This window comes from Styela clava, chromosome 1 (genome assembly GCF_964204865.1).
Source record: "Styela clava chromosome 1, kaStyClav1.hap1.2, whole genome shotgun sequence".
NCBI classification, from domain to species: domain Eukaryota; kingdom Metazoa; phylum Chordata; class Ascidiacea; order Stolidobranchia; family Styelidae; genus Styela; species Styela clava.
This window is the reverse complement of record NC_135250.1, coordinates 26,001,368-26,020,944: the sequence shown is the minus strand read 5'-3', so window position 1 is coordinate 26,020,944 and position 19,577 is coordinate 26,001,368. Positions and strand designations below refer to the sequence as shown.

The following is a 19,577-nucleotide window of genomic DNA, read 5'->3' as shown; positions in this document are numbered from 1 at the left end:
ACAGCCCTATACAGTTGTACCAGTCTGTTCACCACAGTAAAGAATCTTTTTTCTCTATAAAATAATAAATATATTAGCAACCAAATACATATCACAAATCAAATGTATTATAGTTTTATCAAAAATAGACATCTACACAAAACAATCGATAAAAAGTATTAAAAACAGTGGGAAAAACAAATGCCCAGAACAACCACACAGTTGTATGACTAGTACTATACAAGTAAGTATAAAGGTAAAAAAAATCTGTGAAGTCAGATATTATGTAGCATGGGAATTTAGGAATATTTCAAAGATAACAAGAGAGCTATGCTCAAATATTTGGACACGTAGCGCCACCCAATGGCAATAATTTTGATGACGTCATAGCGGGGAAAAAAAAGTAATAGCCTTCTGGAGAAAAATTTTATCTTTAACCACTGAAAATTTCAAAGCAATTGGTCCAGTATTCGAAGAGAAAAGCGATTTTTTAATGATAATGACGAAAGAAAATAACAATAACAACAAAATTTTGAAACGATCGTCATGGCCACTAAACGTGTCCAATAAGAGGGTGTCGTCATGCATTCTGGCTGGTATTGGAATCAGGGGCGTTGCCAGAAATTTTTGAAGGGGGAGGTTCTGAAATTTCTATTCGCCAAGTTAGATCAAAACAGCTAGCAGGTCCGGCCGAACGCCTGAAAACGTGTGTTTTCAGTCTTGAGGGTCTAAAAAACGTTTCAAGCTACGAAAAATTGCTATGTACACAGGAAAACGTTTTTTTTTTTACATTTCAAAAGGGGGGGTTCAGACCCCCAAAACCACCCCCCTGGCTACTGGATTGATATCACAGTATCTTTGGCTCCATCTTCGGAGTGTACTTTTTTACCTCTGCCAATGACAATGGAACGGTAATGCGATCAAAAACCATGAAATGAAGATTACATTGATCACACAAATTCATCTTGAAAATTTCAAATTATTACTAGAAATTAAATATTGAAAAAAAAAAATTACGAGCTGAAAATTTTTTTTTGATGAAATATTAGAAAATTAAATATTTAGATGCTGTAGTCACTAGAATTTCTAGTATCTCAGTCTCCAAAAAATGCAACAGTTGCATGGCTGCGCTGCGTGTCCCCGAATTTACAGAGTATGATGGACAACTCGCGAAGTTTGATGGGAATCCCCATATGCCATGTGCACAAAGCAGTGGCGCAACCAGGCCGTTTTCAACGGGGGGGTCCGACCGGAATTTACACAGTGCAACCACGACGTAAGTCGCAACGCCACTAGGTGTCGCCCCGCTGACCACGATAAATTGCTCATGGTTAAAAGGGAAACGCCATCGATTAAATCCCAGCCTTTCGCTTACCTTGCACTCGTTCATTAACGGCGCTTCGCTATGTCTTGCACCTCGTGGGTAGCAAAACGCCGTTCATTACATTCCAGCGAATTGCTAACGAAAAGCTGTTAATTATTTTCAACGTTTCCCTCGCTTTGCGCCTCGTGGATAGTGAAAAACGGCTTGAATAAATTCCAGTGTTTCCCTCGTGCCGCGCCTTGCTCGTTGGGTGAATTCGTCAAGACTAAAAACAAAATGCACTTCTTGCGAATGGACCTTTTCCCGACCCTAACCCCGGAAAAATTCTAAACTAAACTGAAGCTCACCGGAAGACATAATGACAATTGAAATAATTGATTTACAACTAATTTTTGGAAACACAACTAAAAACTGACTAATTTAATGCAGGGATGTCCAAATCGAATTTAAATTCAAATATCGCAAACTTCAAATACTGTTTTTTCGTGTTTATAATAATCACGAATATGGCGCACATATCCTAGCGTCGTCATCCATGTGTGGTTCGGCAATATATTACAGCTGACATGAAAGAATTTCGATAAACGCCGACTTGAAGAACTTATAAGACTTCGAGGATGTTTTTGATTGAAAATATTTTCTTATCGGGTATTTTAACTTAGTCGAGATGGTTTAGGCGTCCTCGGCAAATTGTGTCTTAATTAGTTGTTTTCATCCTCAGTTTCGATACCGATGACCGAATATAACAGGAAATTTTTTCATTTCTTCTAATTTAGCGCGTATAAAATAGCTCTTAAATAGTACTTAATATCTATCGCGGATTTCGTCGGCATCCGGCATTGATGACAACATCAGTTCAGTTAAAGTTAGCGGTATTCATTTACAAACCAAAATACATAACAGCCGACATGAAATATTCAAATCAGCGCAGAGTTCAATAATAAAACACGTTTTATGTTCTCAATATGCACATAGAAAGAAGAAAGGACAGAGAAATAACGACTAAAAACTAAGAACGGTATGGTATGTTTGTGTACTTTTGTTTACCATCGTCATCATAATCAAATTAGTTAAACCCGATTCCCAAATTTCCGTTCGCCAATAATGGAGAATAAAGATGGAAAAACGTGTTTTACTCTTTGAGTCAGCGTCGATTTAAATTTTTCATGTTATGTGTTATAATTTTTTGATTATAAACCAATACCTCCAACTTAAAATGAACGATATTGTTATCAACGACGTCGGGACTCGGGATAACGATAAAATCTCCGATAGAAACCAAATAATAATTAGAAGCTATTTTATAGATTGCAAGAAATTAAAAAATTTCCCGTTGAGTTCGATAACTATCGAAACTGAGGATGAAAACAATTAATTAGGACAGGATTTGCTTTTAAGTTTATTGCCGAGACGCACAACATATCTTGACTAAATTGAAATCTACGATAACAAATGTAAAAAATTTTCAACCAAAAACGTCCTCGACGTCTTATAAGCACTTCAAGTCAGAGTTTATTGAAAACCTTTCACGACGACCGTTAGTTATTGCCGTGCCACACATTGCTGCTTTCGATTGCGATAAAAAATGAAATAATTGTGAAATGTTTTTAAATCAGAACGTGGACGGGGGCGGTAGGATGTGTACGGCGTTTTCGGTTTTCGGCCTTTCATATGTAGAAAATCTTAGGTTAATCGAAGCAATATTTTTCCGAAAATAATTTTCGTATCCAGATTTTCAGAGTTTCTACTGCATTATTATAACATGAAGACGGGCGGCGTTACATTGCGTCAAGATGATGAAGCACGAGAGTATTCGTCACAAGAGAGAGAGAGATAGCATTATGCTATTGTCGCTTTCAATTCGCATCGACAGCGCGCGATTTCTACTTTTGAGATAACATATCTCATTTTCGAATACAAACATATACGCGAGGATAGCGATTATTACGTACCTATCAGCAAAAAGGTATGATTGAAGTCGGGCGGTGTTAAATTACGTCGACGTGATAAAGCACTGGAAAAAAGTAGTTTTCACCGGATTGTAATGACCGTAGAACGACGTTGTTTTAACGTAGAACAATAATAAAAAAAAAACGAATTTAAAACGGGGGGGACACGACCCCCGTAACCCCCCCGCTGGTTGCGCCACTGGCACAAAGCAATGTTCTTTCTGTGAATGTGTAAAAGCTTTGATTTCAGTATTCAGTTCAATTGCTGTTGCTACTAATCAATAAGTCTCAGCTCGTCTATGAGTTTCTTTGCGTGATCTATCACAACCTTAGATTGTGAAGAATATGTTGAAGGTCTCGTTCTTGCCGAAACCATCCTTGGTGAAAAAGCGTATCTCGCTGATGCAGGAAGAGTCGTACTTTGATTCTGTCCAGAGTTGGTAACAAATTCGACCAATTTTTCTTCAGCGTTTTGTTTCAGAAGATCTTTTTTTAACGAGACGTGCGAGGCTGCAGTGCGAAGTGCAACAAATGCAGCCTGTTTGACACACATTTGATTGTCTTGTAATGCAACATCAAGCAATCTTTTGAGGGCATGGCTATCTTGTATTGATTCTCTAAGTGACGAGCCCCAGTCGGACAAATTTCCTAAAGTAAAAGATACGTTTGATCTGGTTTTCGGAGTCGCATCATTCAATAAATTAGTCAAAAGAGGAACTGCTTTTTCCAAATGTTTGCCAAGATCTTTGCTAACAGTTGAAGCTGTATTTCCATCTCCGTTACTTTCTGTACATCCCATGTACGCAATATTACCGAACGCAAATGATGCGGACCTTCTGACCATGCCTTCGCTCACTGCGAGACATTGATATAACGATTCAAATATATCAGATTTAATTTTCGACGGCAAATCTTGTATAATGCCTTGATTTTGTTTCCGAAGTAAATTCCCCAAAAGACTGCAAGACTTTGTGCGTACAGTAACATCAGTGGAACTCAAGCATGGAAGAATAGCAGGGGTGATATCTGAGTCGAAAGGCTTCAAAACAACTTCACTTACAGATTTTGCATTTTCTGGGGTCATTCTTGCTACGTGCCCCAATAAGGACAACAAATCGCAGGTAGTGATAGGTCGTGTTTCCTCATGAATTAGAATTGATGCCAAGCTCTTCGTTACATCCCCTCTAAGACAAGATGTAAACTCATCAAGGCATGGCTTGTGACTTAAAGCAAGTCGGCATATCAGTCCAATAGGGACATCGAGTCTAGCATATGGAACAGAACACTTGCATTGGTTCAAAACTATAGAAACAAGATTGACTTCGCAGAGACATTCGAATATTTGATGTAGGAACATTTCATTTGTGTCAATTGCAAATGGGAAGCAGAAACATCTCAGCACCTGAAATACCAATGACGATAGTTAAAGTTTGGGCTAAAGATAGTGGTATTCAAGCACATGTTGGGGAAGCTCGATCACCATTAATCAAAGTCCTGGACAAAATCATCATACTCAACTAGGCGCTGAGAATTAACTCAAGCGATTGACTCAACTTGACCCCGGGTTTAGGAACTTTACCCAATACCCCTTCATTTGTCAAATAAAAATCTGAAGTATAGAAAAGTGCATTTTGATGTGAATTCAGCACAGAAAACAACACTTCAATATTAACCCTCTCCAGGAACGTGTAACACGTATGCAACAACATATTGTAAACTAGCCATGACCCACATTTCCTGCCGCAGAATGCTTTTTCTACTCAACGTACTACTGCAGAACTTAGTTGATTTGATGCAACTGCTATTTTGCGTTGCCGCCGCCTGATGACGCTGCAAGCGACTTCTGCAAGATGCGGTCTCCGGTACTCGTGTCAGGCTGGTGGACCATGGTCATATCTCAAGCAACTATACCAATTAATATATGCCGAATTCGTAATATTTGTGCATGGAGCAAAAGAATAGTGTATACAGGAGCTTTACAAACTGATTGCAACCTCTAACGGTTTATGTGGTTTCACGAGGGGGTGGTTTAAAATTAGTATAGGTGCAACATCTTCCCTCAGAAGTGGATTTCAGTTGTTAAATTAGCTAAGATTCGTTTGTTCAGTTTCGTAAAGTATGTTGACTTATTGAGCAGATAAAGTACTTTGAGTTCCCTATGTCATATACGGTACAATCAGGTATATTCGGATGTAGTATATGAAAATTTGCCGAGTAGGGGAAAATTCGGCTTCCGATAATTTTGTTGTAAACAGAAGATTTAGGAGGCGTGACATAAAGTATGCACTATCTAGTGATATGATTCAGATTTATAACCAAATAAAGTTGAGGTATATTAGCCATAAATACTCGTACGTGGTTAGAATGATAGAGAAGTGTCTCAGATTGATTCAGATTTTTTATCTGTATTTCCAGCGATCTAGCAGAACAATTGCAAATATGCTAAAGGGTAGAGTTTTTGCAGAAATTGCTTTGAATTAGCGCGTATTTCTAATGCACACCTTCAGATAAAGAAGCAATTGAGACTTACAATTATGAATATGATGACGCTGATCTTGATAAAACACGTCCAGAACGATATCTATGTAGCTAAGATTTTGAGCCTAAAAAGTCAGACCATTTCAGCATTTTGACTGTTGGAATTTATATGGACAGACAATAGCTATCTAAAAACGAATCTAGAGTCTAAAATTTAGTCGTGTTTTCAGAGCCCGAGTGCGGCGTCGTTCACCCAGATAAACAGAAAAGCTTCGGGGGAGCACAGTAACTTTTGACAACACCATAAAGGTATTGCAATCCAGTCATAAACCAATCTATACTAATTGCTGAGCAAAACAATAAATGTATACACAAAAATGGAATTGGCCTAAACCCAAATGCTGCAGAAAACTACTGCTGGCCGTGTTTTTATAGCGTCTTCCAGAGTGGGGACAGGGCCGATCGATAAATTTAAACGAAAGCCTGAAGTAAATAAGAAGGCGTACAGTCCAAAAAATATCGAAATTGTAAATAAACACACAAATTGCCAACGATTTTTCTGCTACCAAAAAATTTGGTATCCGCATATTAAATATATCGCATATTAAAACCTAATGATCTTTATCACCTGTAATACAATATCAGTATGTATACTTCCATCTGAATCTTCATCCAACACAGGAGTCTTCACAGTAGGATTCAAATATTTTTTAAATTCTTCTCCCAATAATGCTAACAAGCAAAGAACCACTACTGAATCACTTGCAGAAAGAAGGGGAACACACTGGTATGGTTCAAGAGTGAACACTGCTAATGCAACCTGGAAAAAATGATGCCAGTCATTTAGTAAGTGAACTTTGGTTGGGTCTCATAATTACAATATCAGTTGTAGCAGACAAACTTTCAATGAGGGCAATATGCAGGATTGTATATTTTTTATCCAAGAAAAATATAATGCCTTTTTAACATTTTCTCATTGCCCTCGGGGAAGTAAATATCTTTAAATATATGCTGCTGGCCAGGCTGGAGTAGTATATACTAATGCATTACTATTGCCTGTGACTCGACCATTTACAATGTAATTCATAGCAGAATATATTGTAAAGAAAACTCATTTTAATGTAAGTAAAAAGATGCTGAAGGCCTTACATGCAAAAAAGACAAGATTCCCTCGGGTGACAACAGCATTGGATCATAAACATCATGTTCACGTGCCGGATGATTCACAGGTCTCGCTGATGGAATCGTCTCTGTCTCAGCGCCGTCATTAAAATCAACACGAAGAGAATGAGCAAGCCTGTGCCAGAGTGCATTCCATGATCCACACTCCATGAATTCTTGAGCGGCCGGTTGGTCCCCACCCTCCGTTACTAACTGTTTTATCATGTCTACTACGCCATCCAGTAATCCACGATCGTACGGCGGTAGAGTATCCACTTCTGTTAAATTTGCGACCGCCATGCTCACAGACGCGAAAAAATCTGATATATTGAGTTCGAAAATCGCGCCAATGTTGCTCAATTCGTTAATCAACGTCGCAGCTGCTAGAATGTGAGTAGGAACCTCAGATTCTATGAAAATCGTAGCGAAAAGCGACAAATACTCTTTAAGAAGTTCTAATAGAGTATCTGGGTGGGCTTGGACAAGAACACTCAATAAGTTTAACGTTATTTCAAAACCTTGTTTCAATGCAGCATCACCAATCTCAAATCTTCCTTGCATGAGACGTAAAAGCTGGTCCAAATTCTGCGGAGTGGAAAACGAGCGGCAGACATCATGGCTGGATTGACAGCACGAATAAATAAATTTCAAAATATTTATCGCTGTAGATGGGTCCGAAATACCGACAAAGATGTTGTCTATAGCGCTGCGGTCTGACTGTACAATCTGTGCTAGTTGTGTCGCACCCACTCGCTTATAATTCCTTGTTAAAAAGCCAACAACAGGGGAATAAACACATGCAGCAAGAGCACTCATATATAAAGCTTGAATTTCATGCGCTCTTTTGGAGGAGGTATCTCCATCAGTCATGTGAGATTCAATCTGCTGTTTCCATCTCATATACTCACTAGCTCCATCTGAGACAATTTTGAGGAGTCCACTCTCAACAATATGAGAATATATTTTCTCACAGACAAATTTTGTTTGCCCATGGTCGCAACTTTCGCAAATAAACACGAGACAAAGAAGAGCTTGATCTTCAACTCTATGGTGGGGGTCAAGGGTCGGAGTAAGGACTGATTTTATCAGAGATACAATTTTAATGGCGGAATCTGCATACTTTTGTATACTCTCTCCATCAATATTTTTAATGTTGAAATCACTTGCTGCGTACGCTGTCAAGAGTGCGAGAATATCCGCGGCAAGTTGCGGGAACCAAAGCTGTTTACGTATACTGGAATTAGTCATCAATTTTGTAAATAGTTGCACAATTCGATCAGGGATGTCGAGACTGTTACAGAATCTAAAAGAATATAATAACATTAGAAGTTGATATACTTTTCTGTTTTTTTCCACTGAGAAAAAAGGTATAAAAATATGATCAAGCTGATTTTGTTGTAATCCATGCAAATAATACCTTTAACAGGTTCAAAAATTTAATTTTCATGGAATATTATTCGAATATTTAGAGAATACCCTTTTCTACCCTCAAACTTTCATGTTTGTGCCTTAAAGAGAAAAACTTTGTTTGTGACTCCCAGAGAACCAGCCAGATGCACAATAAGGGGCCCAGTTTAAGGAAAACTGCTCTACTCATAATAACTGATGTATTTTTTCCAAGAATTGACTATGGATGAATGGATCCTGCATAAGCATACTAAATTCAATCCATTATTTTCTCTTATTCAATTCAGTGAGTTGGTTGAAAAAAATATGGGCCCGGGCTACAAAACGAGCAAATACAGTATTTCTGAATATTGTCTCCCGACTCCCAACTGTGGGGAGTTCAAAAATATATACCTTGGACTCCTATCGAAAACATGATTTGTACTGCACAGTCTTCTTTGTAATATATTCTTGGTTTGAAAATAGACATTATTTTATATTCAAGGTTTCTGACAAAGCAATCATACATACCACAGTAGGAGATGTACACATCAAATTATTTATGAATGAATGTCCGAAAACTGTCGAGAATTTTTGCGTTCACTCTAGAGATGGATATTATAATGGCCACATATTTCATAGAGTTATAAAGGTATGTATTGTTTATGTTGCAATTGAATAAGAAAGTCTGCTGTCCATATGAACCTTACACCGCTGTCTATATGGCAGTTCAATTGTCAAAATTAAGAGTTGCAGGTCTTGGCGGGCCGCACATATCTTTAAAAACCTAAAAACCAATGTTCGATGAATCAGTTTTTTCCCACATATCAGAAGTTGAATTTTAAAATTTTAAGCAGCGCACGAAGACTGAACTCATCTTACCCAAAGAAAAGATTTACAAATGACTTTTAATGTGGCACTCTTGAATGTTTGTTGCATTTTGCTTGTTACGTTTTCGACATCACTGAATAGGAAACATTTTTTAAATGGGAATCACTAATCCGAGATCTATCTATCCACTGGTTAGTTACGGCTTCCTCCACCACCGACATGGACTGGTCATTGGAAAAGAGTCAATGGTTCGCTATATCATTTTGCTGTAAAATCAACTTTCCTCTCCCTGTTATAAATATGAAAATTCCATCCTATATCATTTGACATTGGATGGTAACTTTGCAAGAGGCGTAGCTCTCCATATAAATAAACTGAAGCATTGGCTTTCCTCTCCCCCCGATAAATATTGAAATTTAAAACGAGGATATCGGTCAGAGACCGAAGACTTATCGATCGAAAGTTAGGGGATTCCTCAAAACAGAAACTGTGGTTTCGATTCGTTCGACTCCGTAGTGACACCGCGTGTCCCATCACTAATTAATTAATACCTCGCTAATTATACGACCTAATTCATTCAAAATCAATAGGCTTCTGATCCAGGATATTTTAAACACACATGCAACATTTGGAAAAGATTCAACCTCGCTTTCGTGAGATATCGCGTGCATCTAACAGACAGACAAATACCTATCAACATACACACCGATCTTAAGATCGATAAGTAATCACACATCTATATGCTGTATTCCCTCATTGATTAAGTCAACTTTATTAACTTTCCTTCTAATTAGGATAATTATGAAATCCTTTACTGCCAGGCTCAGCATATTAAATAATATTTTTGTTTTTAGGGCTTCATGATACAGACTGGCGATCCTCTTGGAAGTGGAACTGGTGGAGAAAGCATTTGGGGCGGAGAATTTGAAGATGAATTCCATCCTTCATTAAGGCACGATAGGCCGTACACACTTAGTATGGCTAATGCCGGCCCAAATACAAACGGATCTCAATTTTTTGTTACTGTTGTGCCTACACCGTGGTTGGACAATAAACATACCGTATTTGGACGAGTTGTAAAAGGAATGGACGTCATACAAAATATATCTTTGGCTAAAACTCACCCGAAAACTGATAAGCCGTACGATGATATTTCAATAGTAAATGTTAGTGTCAAGTGATACTTTCCTATATAAATTACATGAGCCATTGGGCAAACCCTTACGCGGGAAAATGATATGGCGAAGTTGGATTCACATGGAAAATTAGTTCTAAGTTGTCGGGATATATCTCTACTGCCAGAATATCCTTCAGATGTCATCATCGAAACGCGTTGGGTTGGGAAAATACATTCTTTTTTACTTAGCAATAAATACTCCTTGGATAAATGTCATCATTCATTTTAAAATGACGCAGAAACCTATCTACCTATACATATGGTACCGTTATACACACATTTCGAACCACAAGGTGACATTGTTTAAGCATATTAACCAAAGTGACTCATGGTTATAGTCAGTGATTGGATTCAGCCGGTTCGCACCGGTTCTATAGAATCGTCTCACGGAATTGTATGAGATAAGCAAACCGGTTAGCATTACTGGTTACTCTCACTGACTTGGCAACAGAACCGGGTGAAAAATATGAATTTTGTGATGGAACCGGCTGACAAAAATAATAGAATCCCACTACTGGTTATAGTCACTTTGATATTAACCACAAAAGCGACATATATCGTAACCTGTTGGCACCGGCGCAACTAGTGGTGGGATTAAGGGAATAGATTAGCGCAACAAATGGGTAATGTGCATGGCAGTTGACGACTAGCTTCATATTTGGTGTTTCTAAAGTTAGTGTTAGGCTTATGTGTTGACATACATATAAATGAGGAACCGGTTGTGGGTGAATTCAGTACTAAAGAGAACCCGTTCATTGTCTCCCACCACTGGGTACAACTCTAACTGTGCCCAATGCCTATAAATCAACATTTATTGTATATTATTAAATTTAGATAACTCCCAGGTTGATTGAAAACCATGACCCAAGATGTGGGTCGAAAGGTCTGTAAACTCCATATCGTTATAACATGCATCTGTACAATCTAAGTTACCAATCCCATGTTCCGGTAATGATAAAATGTCTTTATCACATGGGCGTACAGTGTCAACTGAACTCTGCTTGATTTACTGGGCCTGATTTTCTTCATCACTGCACATCGTTCAACACTTTTCATTGTTAACATGTGGCTGGCTAGCACATCAGAATCCCGCAAAATATTATTAAGGACAAAAGCAATTATGCCTCGAATAATTCAATGGGAGGCCCTCGCCCCCCTAGGTTCTGATGAAATACAGTAATAATAATTGTTCCTTTAATAAAATTCCCTGTATTTAAAATTAGCTATTGAAACCAGCTTCGCCCTTCCACAGTAAAACTGCGCGATTATCTTGTTTTTGAATATAAGTATATATATGATTGTTTTTTTACTGACATGAAAAATTAAATTTTACTTGGCTCCGTACCTGTTGGCAAATGATCGGGGACTATCGGTATCGCTACTGAAATATTCGCGGCAAAGACTTGGGAAAGTGCTCGAGCGACTGGGAACAAGTGCACGTTCCTTTGGTGTGCTAAACCGTCCTACGGTTACGCAGATGATTATGGGGGCGAAACCGCTGGCTGGTTACGGCTAGGGCTGGGCATTTTCGAATACCTGATGATTTCAGAATCGAATCGAATAATTTTTTCGAGTCGAATCTCGAATACTTGGAAGGTATGAAATTGTATGTAACTTTCTTATTATTTTAGGTCCTCCAGACACCTAAATTATTGAAAACAAAGAATACATCATTGACAATAAAAAAACACGTTTTCATCAATAAATCAATACAGAAAAGAGACATATGTTAGAGTTGTGTTGAAAAAATATGGCTTCAATGAAAAAAAAATTGAGAAATTTACCTCGACCATTGGCAGAAAGAGTAAAACAAGATGGCGGCGATTCGTAAGGCAACTCACCCCAATATCAAGTCCATACATCACGGCAATAAAAGTAGTAGCCATCTAGCGAAAAACACAGTCTTGGAAATTCTAAAGTAATTTTTAAAACAAAAATCACAAGATAATAACAAAACTATCTGAATATTCATTTCTGTCCAAAATGACCAGCATCTGTATTATTATCAATTGAACAAACTCGGGCCGCAACATGGGCGACTTAGCAAAATTAATAATCACCGGGAGGCGACAGAACTTCGTAAGAATCTATCTTCTATTCTAGCAAAGCGGAACTTTAAGCCGAGATTGGTCTGACTCAGAGCTTTGGATTGAGAGTTAAAACAAAGAAGTAGAATTAGCAGTTTGATATTAATTCCTATAGCAAAGCTAAGAAAGATTATTTGTGACACGTTGGGGTAGGGGAAGGTTGGGCACGTTGGGACATGGGGCACAGTGGAAAATCAGCTCTCACACTGATACTACATCCGGAATCCCATCAACGGTTCGATGTTTCAATCCGCCCTTTGGAGAGTTACAACGTCCCCGCGAACAGACAACGGACGGGTAGAGCGGCGCAAGCTATGGGGTGAAAGTGGTTTTGGGGGGTTGAAACTAAAATTTCATCATCCCAGTTTTTTCTTTTTTTCTACTTTAGCCTTTCCAACATGACAAACCACCGTCAGATATTTTTCAGCTATAGTGCATTGTAAAATATTCATAACGTTGTCGAGTGAATGTCCCTTCCGAATTTCGCCGTGGGATGGTCTGAAAATATTTGTTTCCTATGGGGAACAATGGACCGGGGTTCAGTGGGACATGCCCTACAGGGCACAATTCGACAGTGTTTGATACAATAACTGCCTAGAGACCTAGAGATGCGGTATATTTTGTGTAATATTATGGTTTCTCTCGACCCATGGCCCAATATGGAATATATTCGAGAATCAATAATATTTCCAGATTTAGATTCGAGGAAGGAAATAATCAAATTTGTTTGCGAATTTTTTTGTTAAAATATCTGAGGTATTTCAGTTGAACATTGATTTCAAAAATATTAAATCTTCAAATTTGAAGTCTCCCTGTTCTTTAGACGATTATGCTGATTAATTACTTTTTTTTAAGGGAATACTTCGTTGAATTTCGACAGACTGACCCATTGTGCCCCAGGGTCTGTCCGAATGTGCCCCACAAGGGGGGTACAGTGGGACACTTGACAGACGTTTTTCAAAGCATTTTGGTAGTAAAATGTGTGTCGCAAGAAAATTTCTTAGTCGCTGAATAAAAACTACATTTACCCCTCTATGCATTAGTCCCGCAAACTTAGGTGAATATGCAGAATTAACGGCTCGAAATATGCAAAAGAAAAAAAGTGTCCCAACCTTCCCCTATGACACGGAAACATACGTGCAAGTTTAGTTTTGGCATATGGTTTAGGACCAAGTTTAGATGCCAGGAATTCGAACTATTTCTTGTGCCATCTTCACCCCGCACAAGTTTCTTTACAATAACCACTGCTACTACCATATTTTGAAGAACTGAGATCTTTTACTTTTTTGAACGAAAATACCTGGTACCATATCGTGGAAAGGGCACAGAAACATACAGTTATAGGTGAAATGCGCATGTGATTTCAGTAAATAAGTTAGGACTCTGGGATTTTCAATCCTTTTTGAACCGTGTAACATTTTTCTATCCTAGGGATGGGGGATTTCTAAAAAAGACCCGAAAGATCTATCAAATTCAAATCTAGGGCAATAATGAGTAAATAAAAGGTGATTATCTAAGATTGTCTGTAAGTAGCTTGCAAGTCCTATGTATGACATTTTAATATGATATGTGGGCTTACTTCGAGGCGCATCTTCTATTGTGTTAGAGATTGACGGAAGACAAACACACATATCTCCCACTACAGTTCTTAGTTTTTTGGCAATAAAATGTCGGATTTTCTTTATATGTCTTCTCAGTCAAGAAAAAACGCGTGGTACGTGTTGTGAACACCTGTTAAAAATTCCAATTTCAAACTTTTTCTGTTACTTACCCACAATTTAATTTATAATTGTAGTTTGTTTATAAGACGCTTGTTCGTGTCTTTTGCTCCGAACAAGACCTTGAATAAGCAGTAATTGATAACGTTGTTTTTGAAAGGACTGAAATCTTTGCGGTTCTACATTACCTACCCAATTGATTGTGAAAGTACGCCATATTGAAAATATTACTCAATCATTATTCAAGTCGCATTTGCGATGAGCTTTTCAATCATATGTTGGTAACCTGCAGCTCATCACTGATTTAGAATTAGTTAAATGCTATTTGCTATCATTGCAACATTTCTGAATTTGAAATTATCTTTTGCCAAGTATTTGCCACAGGTTACCAGTCGCCATATCGATGGATTAAACTTGACAAAAGGTATTACAGTCAAATCTTTATATCATACAAAGTTTCTGAAACTCGTGGGATTTCCTGTTGTCGCTGAAATATCTCACCCATTAATGGGAATGAAGAACCAATGACCCGCGTTTGTGACATACCATATTTTTCTTTGGCCCGCCAAATCCCAAATCTTCGCTAAAATGTATTTTCGTTGATAATAAACCGCCATTACTCGCGACTTGTTTTTTTACAGTGGCTCATTTTCAGAAGTGCTTGAATAAAAGAGGGCGGTATAATATATTTGAAGTTAGGCGAGAACCTTACAGTTTATTCTGTTATTGCATGCATAACGATGGAACAGTATGGTGCTAGTTTTAAGTTTTATCGATACTGAAGCCGATCGAAAACTATATTCTCAGAGCGTTTGCGTAGCATTATAAACGTTTTTCGAATATTAATATACATGCGATTCCATGTTTCCGCGTATGAATTTATTAAATCGAGTATCAGAAATCGCCTCAACTATATGTGTAAACTCATGTGTGAATACCATCTTAAAATAAAACCAAGTTTTTCGTTGATTGAAAATCTAGTCTTTTTTCCACATAGTATTTTTTTTGACTCATCTATTGAATAAGGTTCGCCATCCATGCTTTATTGTCTATAACTGGAATTTTCTATTTTACGCAATGGTCAAAAATGTCACGTGACCGTGCATTTTTCATTCTATTGTAGCAATAGCCGCCGACCAAATCCTGACCAGTGGGTGTGAAATATTAACCGTTTTCAATATTTATTTAATTCCGCGATTCTTAAATGTGCATATGCATTCTTAACCTGTGCATATGAGTGAGTATGCGCAACTTTGTGATACTGAAAACAGATTCTCAGTATACTTTGTGAAAAAGTTTGTGAAGACAGAGAGGTCAAATCTTGCTCAGAAATGTCTATTAAGAATTAAAAGACGTTAGTCTCAGAGTAGACGAGTATTGTTTTGGCGTGATTCACTTTGAAGCAACACCTCAATCTGAACAATAAGACGAAATTTGATAAAAACCGTTTACAAAAGAGAATACAAATATGAGCATATAGGGTTACACGCAGGGTTGTCCAAAACGAATCGAATATTCGAATATCATAGTATTCGAATACCTTTTCGGCTGATTTTCGAATAATTCCGAATAGTAGTCACTTTTCGCCGTAAACGTGGTGTTTCGTTTTACGGGAATCTTCAAACGACTTTTTACGCTGTCTCACGTATTGTAATGACGATGAAATAGAATCGGCACTTTGATTGTTTATATTCTGTGCGATCGTACGTCGCATAGTGTTGCGACACATTTGCACGTTTGCGTGGGTGGACATTGCCGACATTCGTCTACGAGGCTTTTAATTTACAAATTCATTTCCATCACGTCAAAAAATTGACAATTACCGCTTTTCTAGGCCCAATTTTTCGGCCTGATTTTTTTTTGGGGGCGTCTAATTGAGAAAGTATGTTTATTTTATATCTATGTGGCCTGCTTATTAGTCTTCTCAAGCATGATTTGTGTAACCTTATATTTGGGTCTTAGGGTCTGCCAATCATGATATTTAATCGCAGGCCAATTATCGTGACTTTAAAGAGAAACATGGCCACCGAGTGAAAGTGATTTGTGACCCTTTCGTTTTGCCGATTCAGCAGAACACGACATGGACAGGAAAACACAGCTGTGAAATAACCCGTGGACGTACAGTGTAGTACTTATCACATTCCAAAATTATTTTAACATTCGGGTTAATAGGTTGTCCAAAATGATCGCCGCTTTACAACTTAAATTTACCGCTCAATTGTTAAAAATAGTTAATTCTGTGAGTATGATTCTACCAAACTAACATGATCTGGTTCTAAACATATAAAATTATTAGCGCATATCACAGGGACACAATTTTTCTACCAGTCTTATTTGAGGCCTATATGGAAAAAACCCTTTTTCGAGTGCTAAAAATAGACATCGTCCTATTTGCCATGTGGACTTATTAGCCGGGAAATACGGTATTTATAGCCGTCATTGTTACGATATCCAATAAATTGTCAAAGTTGGAAAAACAAGTCGATTTATTAGAAAATAATTTTGATAACGATAGTTAAAAGTATCGATCCTTTACCAGGATGATTTTTTGTTGCGCAAAATAATCCAATCCGTGACGAGTACCAGCATTTAAAATGTCATGTCGTATTAATTTAATTCCGTTCAACGTAACTCATGGTTGTATGGACAATCTGTGGACATAAAATGTGTGGTAAACTGACCGATATTATTAAATATTGATTCCTATTTTCATATTGAGAAAATAAGGAAAGTATTAATACCAAATACCACGGGTATTTGTGGACATGAAATACGTGGTAAACTGCCCAATTATATTTAATTTTGGATTCGTATTTACAAAATAATAAAACTATTATAATTCTAAAATGCAACGGCGATCTGTAGCCTTGAACTGTGTGGTAAACTGCCCGATTTACCAACATTTGAGTTATGATAATAGAACTAAATTAACACGGTAAGGCATTTTAAATAGTGGTATCAGCATGGATTTGAATATTTTACGCAGCAAAAAATCATCCGAGTAAAAAGTCCATACTTTTAAATACAAACCAATGGCAACCATTATTCAAATTAGTTCCCAAAAAGCGGGATAAAGTATAAATTCTTTCTCCGACTTGTGACAATTTTTTCGTGAGTACGAAAATAAGAATCAAAAACTAATTATATTCGGCACAATATCACGGCAATCTGTGGACATAAATTGTGTGGCAAACTCGCGATTAATATTAATTTTTGATTCCTATTTTTGTATTTACAAAATACAACGGCGATCTGTGGACTTAGAATGTGTGGTAAACTACCCGATTATGAATAGCTTTTGCTTCCTATTTTCATATTTATAAAATAATAAAAGTATTATTACTCAACAATACAACGGCGATCTGCGGACTTGTGGTAAAGTGTGGTAAAGTTTCCGAATATAAAAAATTTTTGATTCGTATAAAAAATTGTCACAAGTCGGAAAAATAACTCATACTTTATCCCGCTTTTTGGCAAATAATTTGGATAATGGTTGATATTTAAAAGTATGGGCGTTTTACTAGGATGATTTTGTGTTGCGCAAATATTCAAACCCATCACCGATACCACTATTGCCGTATTAATTTAATTCTGTTAACATGACTCAAGGTATATAAAATATATACTGCAATAATCTGCAAATATGAAATGCCTGGTAATATAACTAGGTTGTAACTTGTAGATAGCAGTTATTCCATTGCTTATTGTATGGAAATTCCTACATACATTTAGATAAGCTTCAATTAGTGAATTTTATTTTCGAAGTATTCGAAATTTCATATTCGAAAAAAATAATTTCGAATGTATTCGAAATAGTGAACTATTCGGTATTGGCCATCCCTGGACACGCACCTAAACTTTGAGGGTAATAAAATATGTATTCTGGGACATGGATAAATATTATTCGTGGCCCGTACAAACAATTTTTTCGTCCCCATTTGTCACGGCTCAATAGAGTAGACCAGTATTGTTTCGACGCGATTCACTTTGAAGCAACACCTCAATATGAACAATACGACGAAATTTTATAAATGCCGTGCACAAAAGAGAATACAAATAAAAGCATATAGGATTGAAGAACCAATGACCCGCGTTTGTGACATACCATATTTTTCTTTGGCCCGCCAAATCCCAAATCTTCGCTAAAATGTATTTTCGTTGATAATAAACCGCCATTACTCGCGACTTGTTTTTTTACAGTGGCTCATTTTCAGAAGTGCTTGAATAAAAGAGAGCGGTATAATATATTTGAAGTTAGGCGAGAACCTTACAGTTTATTCTGTTATTGCATGCATAACGATGGAACAGTATGGTGCTAGTTTTGAGTTTTATCGATACTGAAGCCGATCGAAAACTATATTCTCAGAGCGTTTGCGTAGCATTATAAACGTTTTTCGAATATTAATATACATGCGATTCCATGTTTCCGCGTATGAATTTATTAAATCGAGTATCAGAAATCGCCTCAACTATATGTGTAAACTCATGTGTAAATACCATCTTAAAATAAAACCAAGTTTTTCGTTGATTGAAAATCTAGTCTTTTTTCCACATATATAGTATTTTTTTTGACTCATCTATTGAATAAGGTTCGCCATCCATGCTTTATTGTCTATAACTGGAATTTTCTATTTTACGCAATGGTCAAAAATGTCACGTGACCGTGTATTTTTCATTCTATTGTAGCAATAGCCGCCGACCAAATCCTGACCAGTGGGTGTGAAATATTAACCGTTTTCAATATTTATTTAATTCCGCGATTCTTAAATGTGCATATGCATTCTTAACCTGTGCATATGAGTGAGTATGCGCAACTTTGTGATACTGAAAACAGATTCTCAGTATACTTTGTGAAAAAGTTTGTGAAGACAGAGAGGTCAAATCTTGCTCAGAAATGTCTATTAAGAATTAAAAGACGTTAGTCTCAGAGTAGACGAGTATTGTTTTGGCGTGATTCACTTTGAAGCAACACCTCAATCTGAACAATAAGACGAAATTTGATAAAAACCGTTTACAAAAGAGAATACAAATATGAGCATATAGGGTTACACGCACCTAAACTTTGAGGGTAATAAAATATGTATTCTGGGACATGGATAAATATTATTCGTGGCCCGTACAAACAATTTTTTCGTCCCCATTTGTCACGGCTCAATAGAGTAGACCAGTATTGTTTTGACGCGATTCACTTTGAAGCAACACCTCAATATGAACAATACGACGAAATTTTATAAATGCCGTGCACAAAAGAGAATACAAAAAAAAGCATATAGGATTACACGCACTTAACACAATTATTTCCACGTTGTATAACTCTGAGGATAATAAAATATGTATCCTGGGATATGGATTAAATATTGTTTGTGGCCCGTACAAACAATTTATTCGCTCCCATTTTTCACGGCTTAACTTGCCCTCAGCTGAGGACGCTATTCAAATTACGATGGGACCAAACGGCAATTTTACTTAAACACGATGTGGCAAAAT

The 19,577-nt window shown here is 37.2% G+C and overlaps 2 protein-coding genes across 2 annotated transcripts; one reads left to right on the top strand and one right to left on the bottom strand.

The window, feature by feature from the left end:
* Positions 1-3,453: 3,453 nt before the first annotated feature.
* LOC144422902 (serine/threonine-protein kinase 36-like) lies at positions 3,454-7,772 on the bottom strand. The gene is made up of 3 exons (XM_078112883.1): positions 6,880-7,772; positions 6,359-6,550; positions 3,454-4,654 (listed from the first exon to the last, which is right to left on the bottom strand). The coding sequence occupies exons 1-3, from the start codon at positions 7,759-7,761 to the stop codon at positions 3,527-3,529; spliced, it is 2,202 nt and encodes a 733-aa protein (XP_077969009.1). The 5' UTR covers positions 7,762-7,772; the 3' UTR covers positions 3,454-3,526.
* On the top strand, positions 6,346-10,293 carry LOC144422909 (peptidylprolyl isomerase domain and WD repeat-containing protein 1-like). The gene is made up of 3 exons (XM_078112911.1): positions 6,346-6,576; positions 8,783-8,929; positions 9,963-10,293. Exons 1-3 carry the CDS (start codon positions 6,544-6,546, stop codon positions 10,287-10,289), a joined length of 507 nt encoding a protein of 168 aa, XP_077969037.1. The 5' UTR covers positions 6,346-6,543; the 3' UTR covers positions 10,290-10,293.
* Positions 10,294-19,577: the final 9,284 nt, after the last annotated feature.

Excerpts from the sequence above, each read along its gene's own strand:
- LOC144422909 (XM_078112911.1), top strand. The coding sequence starts at position 6,544 with ATGCAACCTGGAAAAAATGATGCCAGTCATTTA. Across the intron at positions 6,577-8,782 it reads AAAATGATGCCAGTCATTTA|GTTTCTGACAAAGCAATCAT; the intron begins GTAAGTGAACTT and ends TTTATATTCAAG. Across the intron at positions 8,930-9,962 it reads TATTTCATAGAGTTATAAAG|GGCTTCATGATACAGACTGG; the intron begins GTATGTATTGTT and ends TTTTGTTTTTAG.
- LOC144422902 (XM_078112883.1), bottom strand. The coding sequence starts at position 7,761 with ATGACTGATGGAGATACCTCCTCCAAAAGAGCGCATGAAATTCAAGCT. Across the intron at positions 6,551-6,879 it reads GAATCTTGTCTTTTTTGCAT|GTTGCATTAGCAGTGTTCAC; the intron begins GTAAGGCCTTCA and ends CATTTTTTCCAG. Across the intron at positions 4,655-6,358 it reads ATACTGATATTGTATTACAG|GTGCTGAGATGTTTCTGCTT; the intron begins GTGATAAAGATC and ends TTGGTATTTCAG.